Source organism: Lathyrus oleraceus, chromosome 7 (assembly GCF_024323335.1).
Source record: "Lathyrus oleraceus cultivar Zhongwan6 chromosome 7, CAAS_Psat_ZW6_1.0, whole genome shotgun sequence".
NCBI lineage: Eukaryota > Viridiplantae > Streptophyta > Magnoliopsida > Fabales > Fabaceae > Lathyrus > Lathyrus oleraceus.
In genome coordinates this window covers 101,743,043-101,758,332 of record NC_066585.1, presented here as the reverse complement: position 1 = coordinate 101,758,332, position 15,290 = coordinate 101,743,043, and the positions used below count along the sequence as shown (strand labels likewise).

The following is a 15,290-nucleotide window of genomic DNA, read 5'->3' as shown; positions in this document are numbered from 1 at the left end:
GGATATAAACACATTTCATCTCTTAATTTTGTTCATTATGATTGTATTTCTTATAAACTTGGTAAAAGTAAATTTATGCCTTTTCCAACACACCAGTCTAATGTAACACAACTTTTTGATATCATCCACAATGATGTTTGGGGCGTGGCACCAGTTATTTCCCATGCTAATTACAAATATTTTGAAACTTTTATCGATGATTATAGTCGTTTCACGTGGTTCTATTTTCTGCGATCAAAAGATGAAGTATTTTCCATTTTTAATTTTTTGCATGCTTGTGTTAAGACCCAACTTTCATCAAAAATAAAAATATTTCGCTATGACAATGGATGGGAATACATGTCACACTCATTTTAGGAATTTTTACAATCCAATGGCATTACATATCAAAGTTCATGCCCCTTAACTCCACAATAAAACGGAGTAGCAGAAAGAAAAATTGTCATTTGCTCGATGTTGTTTGCACCCTTTTGTTGGAGTCTCATGTGCCTTCACGATTTTGGTGTGAAGCCCTTTCCACTGTTGTCCATCTCATAAACAAATTGCCATATCTATTAATAGGCAATAAATCCTCTTTAATTCGATTATATGATCACCCACCAAATTACTTCACTTTTCGTATCTTCAGTTACGTATGTGTTATGCCCATCTTACTTCACAAGAACGCACCAAGCTCACTGCATAATTTGTTGAATATGCTTTTCTTAGACATTCTCCTCATTAATAGGGATTTATAAGTTATGATCCTAACCTCCGTAGGATTCGTGTATCTGGCAATGTCATTTTCCAAGAAAATATATATATTGTTTGCATCACATCATGACCCCGTCTCTTCTCTAGTTTCTGTTTTACCATTGTTTTCTAACGCCCATTCAGGTCAACGTTATTATAAACCTCTATTGACCTATAAAATACATAGTACTGCCACTCAAAATCAACCAATGGATAACCCCTCAAGATAATTCCTTGGCTGCACTCCAGTAGAAGAAGAACCAGAACCAACTCCTCTACGATACAACTCATGCGATAAAAAACCCCTAAAGGTAATAAACATGCCATGGAGAATGATTTTTGGTAGAAATTTATTAAAACAAAATTTTTATCCCTGGAATAAAATCAAACTTGGGATATTGATCGGGAAAATAACAAGTGTACTATTTTTACCGATGTAGTAATAAGGAGTTTTATTTCCAAGTATCGATCTCAGGGATTGCGTATGAAATACTTATTTTAATTTGATTCTATCAGAACAAAAGAATAATGGTTTGGTTGTTTTGGAATTTATAATAGTAAACACAAAAATAGTAAAAGTAATTGATTAAGATAAAAGATGCTAGGGTGAGTGGTTGATTTAACCAGTTATGAATTCAGTCAAGATTTCCTTAATACAAATGAAACATTCAATCACCTAACCTCAGAATGTTCTTACTTAAGTCCTTAAGGAAGAAACTATTAAACTACTAATTCTTACTCAAATGTCCATTCAATTAATCATTGGTTTTAATCATACATAATATCAAGGTTTACGGTGATTTACGAAAGTTACTAGTCCTAGATGATGCATTCATAAACCCAATTGTGTGAAAACCCTCACAATCACAATCCTGTTATTGAAATCATAGATCAATTTGTATTTGTCCGATACAAAAGCATAATAACATCACACAATTGAATTGAAATAAGTAACATAGTAATCAAGAAATCATTTGTTCAAATTCATAACATGCGATAACATCAGGACCACCCCCTAGCATCAGGGGGTTTAGCCTCTCATAGTACTTAAAGAATTCATAATGTAAAGATTAGACATTACAAAGAATTAGGAGATTTTGATCTTCAATGGTTGATGCCCTTGAATCTCGCCGTCTTCAAATCCTTCGTATTAGCTATCTTCTCCAATGCAATGTTTTCTTTCGTCCGTCAAAAAGTGCCTTCTTCTTTCTCTTCCAAGCCTTCTTATAGCTTCAGATGAATCTCTTCCAAGCAAAAGGTCCAAACTACCCTTAATGAGCAGAATCGGTTCACAAAGCAAAAGTTAGGGTTTCCAAGTTGCGTCCAATCAACACGGCCGTGTGTCACCACACGGGTGCCCGTGTTGCTCTCCATTATAATTATTTTCAGCACAAGCTACAGAGGCAACAACACGGGCCGTGTTCCTCCACACGGGTGCCCGTGTTAATGCATTGTTTTAATCAACACGGCCGTATGGTGACACACGGGTGCCCGTGTTGATCTCTGTTTTTCTTCTCCCATTTTGCTCTGCCTGATCAACAACACGGGCAGTGTTGTGGCACACGGGTGCCCGTGTTGACCGGCTGTTTCTTCATATTTTTGCCTTTCTGAGTATCCATAACTTCACCATTATTGCTTTTAAACCTGTGCAATGGCCTGTAACAATGACACTACCAAACGAAGCATAAACGAGATCTTTTTGACATAAACTTGTAATCGAATGCAATGCGATACCAAACCAACAAAACATGATAAATGACTCCAAAGCAACTAAAAACAAACATAAATCTTACCAAAGTGATGAAAATATGTCGGATTAACGGTGGGAATTCAATGGAAATGGTGACCGATCAGATATATTGTCATGTCCCTCATTTGTTAAACTGTTAGGCAGTAAGTTTGTGTTCTTCATAAAGTTGCGTTCGAATGGATCCATAGATCGATACAAGGCTCGTTTAGTTGTGCTTGGAGATAATTAAGAATATGGGCTAAACTATGATGCGATGTTTTCTCCAATTACCAATATGATAACCATATGCATTGTTCTTGCTATTGTTGCGTCACAAGCATGGCCACTACATCAAATGGATGTCAAAAACGCATTCCTCCACATTGACCTTCAGGAGGAAGTTTACATCAAACTTCCTAATGGCATGTCTACACCTTCACCTAATATTGTTTGCAAACTAAAACAATCTTTATATGGATTTAAACAGGCACCAAAAATATGGTGTGAAAAGTTTTGATCGACACTATTTCGTTTTGAATTCAATCAAAGTCAATATGATCCATCTCTTTTTCCTAAGGACTCCTAAAGGCGTCGTGGTGCTTTTTGTTTATGTGGATGACATTGTCGTGACTAGTTCTGATCAAGATGCTATTTCTAGAATCAAACACCTATTGCATTCAACTTTTCAAATGAAAGAGTTAGGCAATCTCACCTATTTCTTGGGTTTAAAGGTGCATTATCATCATGAAGATGTTTTTCTAAATCAACAATAGTATATTCAAGACTCGGTCAAATCAGATGGACTCAGAAATGCAACCATTGTAGACACTCCCATGGAAGTTAATGTTAACTATAAAAGAGATATAGATGACCTTTTAGATGGTCCCACTTAATATCGCAAACTAGTAGGAAGTCTTATTTATGTAACTATCATTTGCCCAAATATTTATTTTGTTGTACACATAGTTAGTAAGTTTATGTAAGCTTCACGACATTTCCACTTTCAAGAGTACAACGAATCATTAAATACCTCCTTGGCACTCCAAAGCGCGAATTATTTTTTCTGCTGATTCATCAATCAAACTCCAAGCATATAATGATGTCGATTGAGATAGATGTCCAGACACAAGAAAATTTACTAGTGGATGATGTATGTTCCTAAGAAATGCTCTCATTTCATGAAAATGTAAAAAACAAGATTTAGTCTCAAAGTCATCTACTGAATCCGAATATCACGCAATGTCTGCCTCTTATTCTGAATAATATGGTTGTGTGGTCTTCTTATTGGGCATGAATTCTCTCGACAATAACCAACTTCACTGCATGCTGACAATACCAATGTCATTCAGATTGTAGCAAATCCAGTTTACCATGAACTGACGAAACACATCAAGGTTGATTGTCACTCTATTCGGGAAGTCTATGATAAAAGAGTCATTAATGACACAATTTTCTACTTGACAAATTAATGCTTGTAGATTTACCAACATCAATTTAAAGGAGGATTGCAACAAAATTATTGACAATAATTAGTTAATTATTTAAAATTATTATGTGCAGATTGCACATTTATTTATAATATTCAATCACTTAATTAACATAATTAGATGTGAATGTACCTATGACAACTTAATTAATTTAGTGGGTCGAAAGTCCACATGATAACTTGTAACTAGTGTGTTTATATGAGAAATCAAAATGAAAAAAAAACAATATTTTATCAAACATTTTCTTAGTTAACATTAAGGTTACTAAGATTGAAGCCAATTAAATAAGCAATATGTTAAAGCATTTAGCGAGGGACAAAAATATAGCAACTAGTTGAATTATTGAAAATCTAACTTGAGATGACAACATATTTTATGAAAAAATAAAAAAAATAAAAAAAGTTTTGGATATTAGAGGTTGAGCTCTTGCAAAAGATCATCACATCATATGCATACAAAATGTGAGATGAAGCTATGGTGTTTTTAAAATCAAATATCAAGTGAAGTTAACCATCTAAAACCAATTTTAAGAGGCTTACACTTAAAACTTTTTCATTCAAATAGAAACCATCTAAAACCAATTTTAAGAGGCTTACACTTAAAACTTTTTCATTCAAATAGAAAATGAGAGGTGATCACCTTATCCCACTCGTCTACCCTTTATGTTTACCATTAAATGTAGATTAATGAGAATGTTCTTCATCAAATTGCAAAAAAAATTACTAAAAACAAAACACAAATAAAAAATTTGAGCAAAAAAATCCAATCCATGGTATTAAAGACTTTGTTAATGTCAATTTTGATGGATGTATTTCCAAACAAAAAAAATTCGTTGTCGTTGTGTATCATTAAATTGTGTACCTTTAATTTAATTTAAACGGAATATCAATTTTATTATAAAATCAATTAATAGAATAAAATTGAATATTTTAAATATCCTAACATAATATTTAGAGATTTTTCACATAGTTTTTATAGGGTGAGTGGTTAAAGATCTAGTTGAGGCTAGATTTTTCAGAGACAGGAGAAGGGTAGTGTAGTGGGGGTGTAGTAGGACGAGGGCTTGGGAAAAGGCCCACTAACTCTGAAACCGCATGATTTGCCAAACCAAAACCCTATCAAAAAAACCAAAACCGAAACTGGGCGCCACAACTCTTCCGTAGCAGAGAAACCATGGGAGGTCGCGGGAGGTCACGAACTCAAAGAAAGCACTTTCGTGACAACAGAGAAAACGTCTGGAAGCGTTCCAAATCCGATCCAGATTCTTCCTTATCCTCAGATAAACCTCAAACTACTCATTGGGCTCCTTTCGCTACTCAAAACCCTTCCTTCGATTCATATTACCAGGAACAGTTAATAGTGGATCCACAAGAATGGGACAAATTCATCGCAATTCTCAGAACACCGTTGCCTGCATCGTTTAGAATCAATGCTAGGTAAAGTGCACCGCAACTATTCACATTCGTTGATACTTTCTGTTTTTTGTGTGTTTGTTGTTATGCAGTTGTTTACATGAATTTTGTTTGAACTTTGTTTGGGTTGCAGTAGTCAATTTGCTGACGATATTCGTTCTCAATTGGAAAATGATTTCGTGCATTCTCTTCGAGCCGAGGTGTGTTTATTGCAAAAGTAGAAGTTATGAGAAAATGATGTAACTGTTTTTTTTTAATGTGTGATGTTGAAATGATGTGAATTGATTACTTGTAGGTTGCTGAAGGGGGTGAGACAGAGGCTATTCGGCCATTGCTCTGGTATCCTGGGAACTTTGCTTGGCATTCCAATTTTTCGCGGATGCAGCTTAGGAAGAATCAAACACTAGAGAGGTGAATATGTAATGTTGATTGTGTGTTAATTATAGAATCAGGGGCCTTCATGTTTTTTTTAGCTTCCGAGAGTGGATTAGGAATAGGAATATTGACAATGTCTCAATTAAGATTCAAATGCATAATGTATCTGTGTTTTTAGCTTATGGAAGTGTTTTTTTTTTTGTTTTCTGAAGACTTGGTTCTGCTCTATTTATATAGTGATCTCTTCTGCACCATGTTTATCAGTCAATCTTATTTGACAGTGATAATCAGAGTTTTGCCGTTCATTGTTTTGAAAAGGAGACAAAATTGATTAGTTGGTTGAAAATATATAATACATGTTTTATTTTAATTTTTCCCTTTCTAAAAGTATGATGATAGCAGAGTATTTAGTCATGTATTGACTTGTGCGATGATGCAAAACTAGAAAGACCGTCCTTATTCTTGTGCATTCTTTAATTTTGTTGTTGTTGATCCTATTATATAGATATTGTGATTGATCTCTCTTTATTTCTATAGAGTATATTGAGCTTTTGCTTGTTTAACCCTTTTAAAAAATGATTTAGGGACAATCATTACACATTTCCAAAACTGAATAATATTAAACTAATTTACTTCTCAGTTCTTGATATATGACCCTTGGAGTGAGAGGATTCACTCACTGGGCACGTTTGTTTGTGTAATTATCTTTATTTCACACGTAGGGAAGAGACACACACATCAACATGCAGTAACATGAATATTAACAAATAACACATTTTATTTTATTCTTATTATACTGATATCTCAACTGCTGCCTCTGATTCGCTGAATTCTCAGGTTCCACGAATTCTTAAAGCTAGAAAATGAAATTGGAAATATGACAAGACAGGAAGCTGTCAGTATGGTGGGTTGCTTTATCTGCTCTTTCATCTTCATGATCGTACAAAATGATTTTCTTTTTGTTCTAGAATTCTGAATGGCTAAATTTCTGTAGGTTACTACTACTTTTGACCTCTTAAGAATTAATTTATACCACTCTAATGGTTGTTTGTGACAGGTTCCTCCCCTATTCTTGGATGTGCATTCAGACCATTTTGTACTTGATAGTAAGCAATTTCTGGTGCACTAAATACCCTGTTTTTTACCAGCCATGATTCAATTTGCTACATTTGAAACTCAAGCTTTACTTATTTTGACCTTTCACTTTTCTTTGTTTTAGTGTGTGCTGCACCAGGTTCAAAAACATTCCAATTGCTCGAGATTATACACCAATCAACAAAAGCAGGGTCACTACCTGCCGGAATGGTTTGTTTACATTATTTGTGTGTCAATTTTAATTGCTTTGATCATTGGTTGATGGTCAGCAGCATCTTATATATTGGACTCGATGGTTTGCTAAAATTATTGACTAAGACAGCAATCTCCATTTGCAACATTTGCTAACTAGTGTCCTTTTTGAAATTATAGGTTATAGCAAATGATCTTGATGTCAAAAGATGTAATCTTCTCATCCACCAAACCAAAAGAATGTGCACAGCTAACCTAATTGTTACTAATCACGAAGCACAACATTTCCCTGGATGCCGTTTAAAAGGGAATCATAAAAGAAAGGAGTTAGATCACAATATTCACCAGCTGTTATTTGATCGTGTTTTGTGTGATGTCCCGTGTAGTGGAGATGGTACGCTTCGTAAGGCACCTGATATGTGGAGGAAATGGTAGTTTTAATTTCTTCTCCAACTTCACTTTCTTTTCAACCTAAAATATTTTTGTATGACTTATTTTACTTCTGCAGGAATTCAGGGATGGGACAAGCGCTTCACAGCCTACAAATTTTAATTGCTATGCGAGGTACTTTATGTATATTTTGCATATATTTTAGGGCATGCCTTTGCTAGCTTGTGTTTTCGTTTCCTTATCTGGCATCGTCATTGTGCTTAAATTTGTTGGTTTTTTTCAATTAGAATATTGATGTTAAGAAATGTGGTTGGACCTAACTCATCCCTACAAAATTGGTTGGTAGAATGAGGACTGCCTCCACTTATAAAGTCATGTTCATGCCATATATTATCCGATGTGGGACTCTTAACACCTCTCCTCACGCTCAGGACTAGACAACTGTAGTGTGGAAATAAATGGTGGGTGCCCCGATAGCGGAAACAATAATAGGTGACCCACCGGATCTTAAACGAGACTCTGATACCATGTTAAGAAATGTGGTTGAACCTAACCCATCCCTACAAAACCGGTTAGTAGAGTGATGACTGCCCCCACTTATAAAGTCATGTTCAAGTCATATATTATCCGATGTGAGACTTTTAACAATTGGTATTTGGTAATAGGCAATGTGGGTTGCTCACCAAGTCTATCTTTTGTTCAATACGTTTTGATGACTTTGATTTTAATCCTGGCACCCGAGGCTCGAGGCTCGTAGGCGATATAGAAATTGATTGTAAATCTTTCTTGAGGTTGGGGAATACTGAGTTGTCTTTCCCTTGAAACAAGGATATCCCTTCCTCTCACACTAAACTTTGTAATCATTTGGAAAAAAAGATTGATAATATGATGACGCAAGTCTATTGATAATGGTTGAGTGTCGTGTTTTTGTGCATAACTAGACTAGACTTATCTTAGTTATCTAGCATGGGAAAATGAGCATTTAGGTTTAGTCACAACCACAAAAAGTTCATGTTGACTTTAGCTGAGTTATCCTTTTGTTTAATATTTGTCTTTATTATTGAGTGAAACCCCTGTTCTTCTAGATTAATATTGCTCTATAAATCGTTGGTCTGTACATCTCAATTTATCTGAAGGAGAACATACTTGTATTATGTTGAGCCTCGAGGAATTGAGTAGTAGCTTCTCTACCTGGTGTGTTTGTCATGTGTCTTCTTAAGATGAAAAGCATTCTTTTGCACCAAGGAAGATATTTGTATAATATAGTTTAAAGTTTAAACTGATTTCATTAAAAAATTCACTTCTGTTTATTTTCTTAAATGAGCAGAAATGAATTTCTGAGACATATTGCAACAATCTTAATAACTATATTGATTATTTCAGGTTTATCATTACTCAAAGTTGGTGGAAGAATGGTTTACTCTACGTGCTCAATGAATCCTATTGAAAATGAAGCTGTGGTTGCAGAGGTAATCTACTTTGAGTGCTCTTTATTTTCATGCAGCTGTGCTAATCACTAATTTCTTAGGTGTAGCTGTACTGTGTTCATAAAAATTACGTATGAGCCTTGCACACACTTAGAAAAAATTGAACACTAGAGAGAAATACGTAGACCTTGAGTCTAGAACACGGATATCTAACAAGGGTCTGTACTCAATTCCATTTTTCTTTATCCCTTTTTTACTGTTTTGCAGGTTTTGCGGAGGTGTGGCGAGTCTGTCAAACTTCTTGATGTGTCTAGTGAGCTTCCACAACTAATTCGTCGGCCAGGTCTCAAGAGATGGAAGGTTTGTGTTTGCTGTGGCCAATTTAACATACTTCCTTTTGGCTGTGACCAGGTCACCAGTCCAAGTTTTGGTTATAATACATTTTTTTTGAATAAGCCAAAATATATTAAGATATATAATCAAGCACAAGGAGTGCGAGGAAAGAAAGAAGAGAAATGTTATGAAAACTATAAAGACAAGGACTTGGCCTAAAAAACTAGCCTACCGAAGCACAACCCAAAAAAAGGATTACAAGAATAAAAACATGAAACAAGACAAAAATAATAAACAACCCGACCGCCTAAGAACAACCACAATTCAACGATGGATTAGACCACCATTGATGAAGAAGGTAGTCAAACTCGGGAATAAATCAATACACAATCAACAAGTCTGTGTAGCACCGACACCTCTGAAAAAAGGCGTGTATGTGTCTGTGTCGGTATTAGACACCTGCACTGACACTTGTGGTTATGTTTAATTTATTCATTTTTTCAAATTATTATCGGTGTCGCCGTGTCCGTGTTGAAGTCGTATTCTGCGTGTCTGTGCTTCATAGAGCAGCACTACTTACAGTTACAAGAGAATATAGTCAATATACTATTCCTAAATTTTCAGGAATTCCTATATTTAAATATCATCATTTTTAAAGCTGTTTGATTTTGGAGATGCAGGTATATGACAAGAGCAGTTGGTTGGTCTCTTACAGTGATGTTCCCAAGTTTCGAAGAAGTGTAATTTTTCCCAGTATGTTTCCTTCTGGCAAAGGAAACCAGGATCTTGATAATGGTAATTGTAATGTTGTCATGGAAGATGACAATACTAGTGTAGAAAATGGAAAAACTGAAGATGGTGTTGAAGCACTAGAGAATCCGGTGACGTCCGAGTCTGCTGATGAAGTTTCGGCTTTTCCTCTAGAGCATTGCATGAGGATATTGCCTCATGATCAGAACACTGGGGCCTTCTTTATTGCTGTGCTGCAAAAAGTTTCTCCTCTGCCAGGTAGTCTCATATAATAACATCTCTCTCTCTCTCTCTCTCTCTCTCTCTCTCTCTCTAAGCTGCAGTTTCTACTTTTTCTTTTTACCTGGACTTCTGTTCATGATATTGTTTTTGTTCTTGCAGCTGTTACGGAAAAACCTAGCAAACAGATTGATGAACAAAATGTAGAACCACCAAACCAGAGTCTTGAGAATGCACAAGCACCGCTGATCAATTCATCCGACAGTACAATTGAAGAAGTCGTCAAAGCAGTTCCAGAGGAAAATATGATTGACAATGTATCCAATACAGAAGATTTGGAAGTTAGTCCTCTTACACATGAAGAACAGAATTCTGAGGAAACTGAACTGCCTCATAATGCTCAGGACACAGCAAAGAAGGTTGCAGGCAAAAGAAAGCTACAAATTCAAGGCCAATGGAGAGGTGTTGACCCTGTCGTCTTTTTTAAAGATGACACAATTATTAATAGTATAAGGGACTTTTATGGGATTGATGAGGGTTTTCCATTCAATGGCCACCTTATTACACGAAACAGTGATACCAGTCACGTGAAAAGAATTTACTATGTCTCCAAGTTTGTCAAGGATATTCTTGAGTTGAACTTTTCAGCTGGGCAGCAACTGAAAATAACCTCAGTTGGCATGAAGATGTTTGTAAGTATACTTTATTCTCAATTTAGAGATATTGCTGTTCTTGTTAGAATTTTTACATTACATGATTGTCTTATTTTATTTGTCATCCATTTTTCGGGTTTAAATAAATACTACCTTCGTTCTTTTATATAAGAGACAACTTGTTTTTTAGGTTCATTGAATATCAAATGTATTTGGTCGGTTATAAAGGACCGGAGGTTGTAATAATTTGTGAATAATCTCACCATTAGAAGGCCTAAAAACATTGGTTGGTAGATACGGTGTTGGCGCTGGGTTTGGGAGGCATTCTGTCAGAGTTTGAGTTTAAATAATGAAAGGGAAATGTATAAATTTTTTAAAAACATTCAAGTCAATGTTAATTATACCTTGTGTCTTCTATTAGAGTTAGAAACTAGTATTTCATATCATAGATCATTTAATGAATTTCAGCACTTGTTTTTTTGGCTCAAATTGTTTATAGTTTTATTGGATATGAATTATATAGTCAAGCTTTCATATCTCATTTTGACATATATTCTGTAAGGGTTATATGGTGATATAATAGTTTATGTATTTAAAACTGCTTTACCAACCTGATTTTTCTATGCGTCATTCTAGCATAGTACAAATAGCATGCACGCCACAAGGAATTGTCACAATCTACACTGTTGAATAAATCTATTAGTATTTGAATGACATGGCCTTGTAGTTTGTAAACTTGTCCTTGTAATGGAAGTGGTTTTCTGGCCAAGGAGTCAGTCTTTGACCGATTGAGATATAAGTCTCAGTTTGTTTTTACTAGTACTTGTGAATAACTGAAATATTCTTGCCTTATCTTATAGGAAAGACAAACAGCACGAGAAGGTACCGATGCACCATGTGCTTTCAGGATATCGTCTGAAGGATTGCCCCTTATTCTCCCATACATAACAAAGCAAATTATACAGGCTTCTCCTGTGGACTTCAAGCATCTTCTGCAAGACAAAGATGTAAAATTTACAGATTTTGCTGATGCTGAGTTTGGTAAAAAGGCAGAAAATCTATTGCCAGGCTGTTGCGTGATAGTTCTGGGTAAAGGTATGTATAATCCCAGGTGATGCTCTAGAAAAGTTTAAACTATCCCGTTGACATCGATATATCTGTTTACTGGCATTTTTCCTTTTCTGCAGAGAACACAGTTTCTAAAGAGTCCCTCAAAGTTGATGAGTCAACAATAGCCATCGGATGCTGGAGGGGTAGGGCAAGGTTGTCAGTGATGGTTACTGCAATGGACTGCCAAGAATTGCTTGAAAGGCTTTTAATACGTCTAGACACAGAAAAGGGCTCTTCTGGGCATGTCGGAGGTGAAGCCTGTACAGAAGTTGAACAATAAAGACCATGATGTTAAAGCTACTGACAGTTAGAGGACTCCTCAACTGATATTTAATACTCTGTTGTAACAGATATTTATTTATGTTATTGCATTTACAGAAATGATGATTTTTTCCTTCACTCATGAACTTCCAATTATAAGTTTTTGTTATTAGTTTCTTAGACCTTGGTTCATTTTTGTACTAGTACTCATAATCTAAAGCTTGAAAAGTTTGCCTAAATTGTTTGAGAAACACTCTACAGTTGAGAGGTTCAGCATGAAAGATGAGTCTAATTCTACCATGCATCCAGCTTATCAGTGCCATACAACTTTTAAATTTTGGCAAAAGTTCATTGATGTAAAATTCATTACTTCCAAGCATACAGGTCGTTTGGTTACTCATAATGTTGTTAATGGATTAAAAAAGAAACTTGTCATCTAAGTTCATATTTCTGAGCTTTTCTAAATGGCTACGGGCACAAGTCATTAACATTTTCACAAAACATTCATAGACACATCAATTTACTTGAGAAGTTCATGAATCATGAATATTATATTGGCAATCTATAATTCTATATTAACTTTCATTTGTTGTCCTTCACTCAGGAACCCAAACAAATTAAATTTGAAGTATACAAGAGAAAAATCCGCCAAACCTTTCAAAATTTGGTAGTAATAGGAACATTGAACCATGAAATATGCTAAATTGAATCATAATAAAAAAAAATAATCAAGACTGACAACACATACTACTCTTAGCAGGGACCTCCTGACCAGGACCTGGAATAACAATTTTCTGACCCAATAAAGAAGCTGAGTTCCCATTTCCCTGACTTTCATCAGCAGCAAGGTTTTTCTTGTTGAGAATGTTGTATATTTCTGTCAAAACTGTCATGAAGGATGCTTCAACATTAGTTGCTTGCAATGCAGAGGTCTCTAAGAAAAACAAGCCTTCTTTCTCAGCAAACTCTTTTGCATCCTCTGTTGGTACATCACGCTGGTTCTCAAGATCACTCTTGTTCCCTACAAGAATGATGACTATATTCTTATCAGCATGGTTACGAAGTTCTTCTAGCCAACGGGGTATATGATCAAATGTCTGACGCTTTGTGATGTCGTAAACCAACATTGCTCCTACAGCACCCCTGTAGTATGCACTTGTAACTGCTCTATATCTGCACCATAAGCCATTGAAATATTAATGCAATTTGTAGTATAATGTACTCGAAATAAAATGATATTGTATATCCACTTAAAAGTACACTAAACAATCTAAAAAATACCAAAAATTAAACATGCACGTGTAATTCATTAATCTGTTTTTATTTTTATTTCATATGTAATCATTCATATCACGCAGGTTGAGAATGTAGAGCAAAAATCGGACAGAAAAACAAATTACAGAGGTATCTCAGCTTTAATTGGTTAACAATAGTTTCACATGAATAATTTATCAAAGAGTAGCATTAATTTCAAATCCTGTGAAGTTGATCTATCTGCACAATATTTTATCATAAAATTTAAATCTAACGAGACTACATTTTTTAATTCCTTTGAGTTTTACAATGCTGCATCATCTATTTAAAAATAACTACTTACTTGTAAATGAACCGTAAAAGATTGTACTACACCGTTTAATTTCACATTATGAATATATTTTTTTAGACGAGACACTTTATGAACTTTATTGACATACTTTAATTTAGAAATCTCTAACAAAAATCACATATACTAAAAATAGTTGTTGAAATGTGAATTTTCTTCCACTTTTCACATATATATTCAACTAGAAAATATTTATACAGAAATAAAAGGCAAAACAAACTCTGATCTTCAATCATATACTTCGCGATCGATCCTTATCTACGACAATCATCAGATCATGCAAGAACCGATGCAGATCGCGTAGTAAGCGATGCAATAAACGGTTGTAACATAGATAACAGATTCGAATTAGTATGTAACTAACTTAATTGTAGTTAGTTAGAAAGTTAGTTAGAAAGTTAGTTAGAGAAAGAGAGAGTACCGTTCTTGACCAGCGGTATCCCAGATCTGAGCCTTGACGGTCTTGTGATCGATGACAAGAGTCCTCGTCTGAAATTCAACTCCGATGGTGGACTTTGAGTCCAAGCTGAACTCGTTCCTAGAGAATCTAGCTAGTATCTGTGATTTCCCCACGGCGGAATCACCGATCAGAACCACCTTGAAGACGTAGTCAATCCTCTGGTTTGCATCTCCATAACCGCCTGAATTTGCCATTTCCGATCACAATAATGATACTATTATTCCTCTCTGGTTCTTCTATGAATTCAATTATATGCTTTTTCTCTCACACTTGAGTTTCTTTTGCTTCAAGATTAAAACTACTAATAAAGGAGTTGAGTTTTCACCAGCAAAAAAACTAATAAAGGAGTTAGATATATTTAATAATAATAAAGATAATAGTTGGATGGATCTTGTGATAGGTGAGATTTCTGAAATTGGCTTTTAGATTAAATGAGGATTTCCTTTATTTTATTTAGTGTTTTTAACTCTTGTTAATTCTTATCATACATGTCAATCTAATTTTGTTAAATATGAGTTTATTATATTAAAAGAAATTAATATTGTTTATAATTTATTATGGATTGAGGAGGTGTAATTGCGCGCCAATGAAAAATGCCAAGCTGGCATGGGGTGAAAAATGAAAAGTGGCGCAAGAGTGTTGGGTGTCGGTTTCTACACGAAAAATATGATTGCGAGTGGGAGAAACTCGTAATGATGGATTAATTAATGTGAAATAAAAAATATTAATGATTGTGAACATCAAATAAATAAATAAATAAATAAATGTTCTGGACGAGAGTATGTCTTTAATGACAATGAGACAATTAGAGACGTCTTACTGTGTGCGATCGGACAAGTGTTTATTAAATTATTATTTTTAAATATTAAAGTTTTAAAAAATATTTTATAAATAATGAATTAATTTTTTAGAGAAAAATATATATATTATAAAATAATTTTTCACTGTTAACCAATTAAAACGCGCATTCCACAACATCACACTTCAATTTTAAAATTATGTTGATAATATGGTAAATTGATTAATTTTATACGGACACTATCTTTAATCTCATTTTTTTTA

At 34.6% G+C, this 15,290-nt stretch overlaps 2 protein-coding genes across 2 annotated transcripts; one reads left to right on the top strand and one right to left on the bottom strand.

The window, feature by feature from the left end:
- The first annotated feature begins 4,940 nt into the window (after positions 1-4,940).
- LOC127107671 (uncharacterized) lies at positions 4,941-12,404 on the top strand. The gene is made up of 14 exons (XM_051044983.1): positions 4,941-5,384; positions 5,494-5,560; positions 5,656-5,771; positions 6,573-6,639; positions 6,793-6,841; positions 6,955-7,040; positions 7,203-7,453; positions 7,531-7,586; positions 8,796-8,881; positions 9,107-9,199; positions 9,853-10,180; positions 10,304-10,833; positions 11,655-11,889; positions 11,982-12,404. Exons 1-14 carry the CDS (start codon positions 5,122-5,124, stop codon positions 12,182-12,184), a joined length of 2,430 nt encoding a protein of 809 aa, XP_050900940.1. The 5' UTR covers positions 4,941-5,121; the 3' UTR covers positions 12,185-12,404.
- Positions 12,405-12,684: 280 nt separating this feature from the next.
- LOC127107672 (ras-related protein Rab11A) lies at positions 12,685-14,678 on the bottom strand. Its single transcript, XM_051044984.1, has 2 exons — positions 14,190-14,678; positions 12,685-13,338 (listed from the first exon to the last, which is right to left on the bottom strand). The coding sequence occupies exons 1-2, from the start codon at positions 14,420-14,422 to the stop codon at positions 12,894-12,896; spliced, it is 678 nt and encodes a 225-aa protein (XP_050900941.1). The 5' UTR covers positions 14,423-14,678; the 3' UTR covers positions 12,685-12,893.
- Between the last annotated feature and the right edge of the window lie 612 nt (positions 14,679-15,290).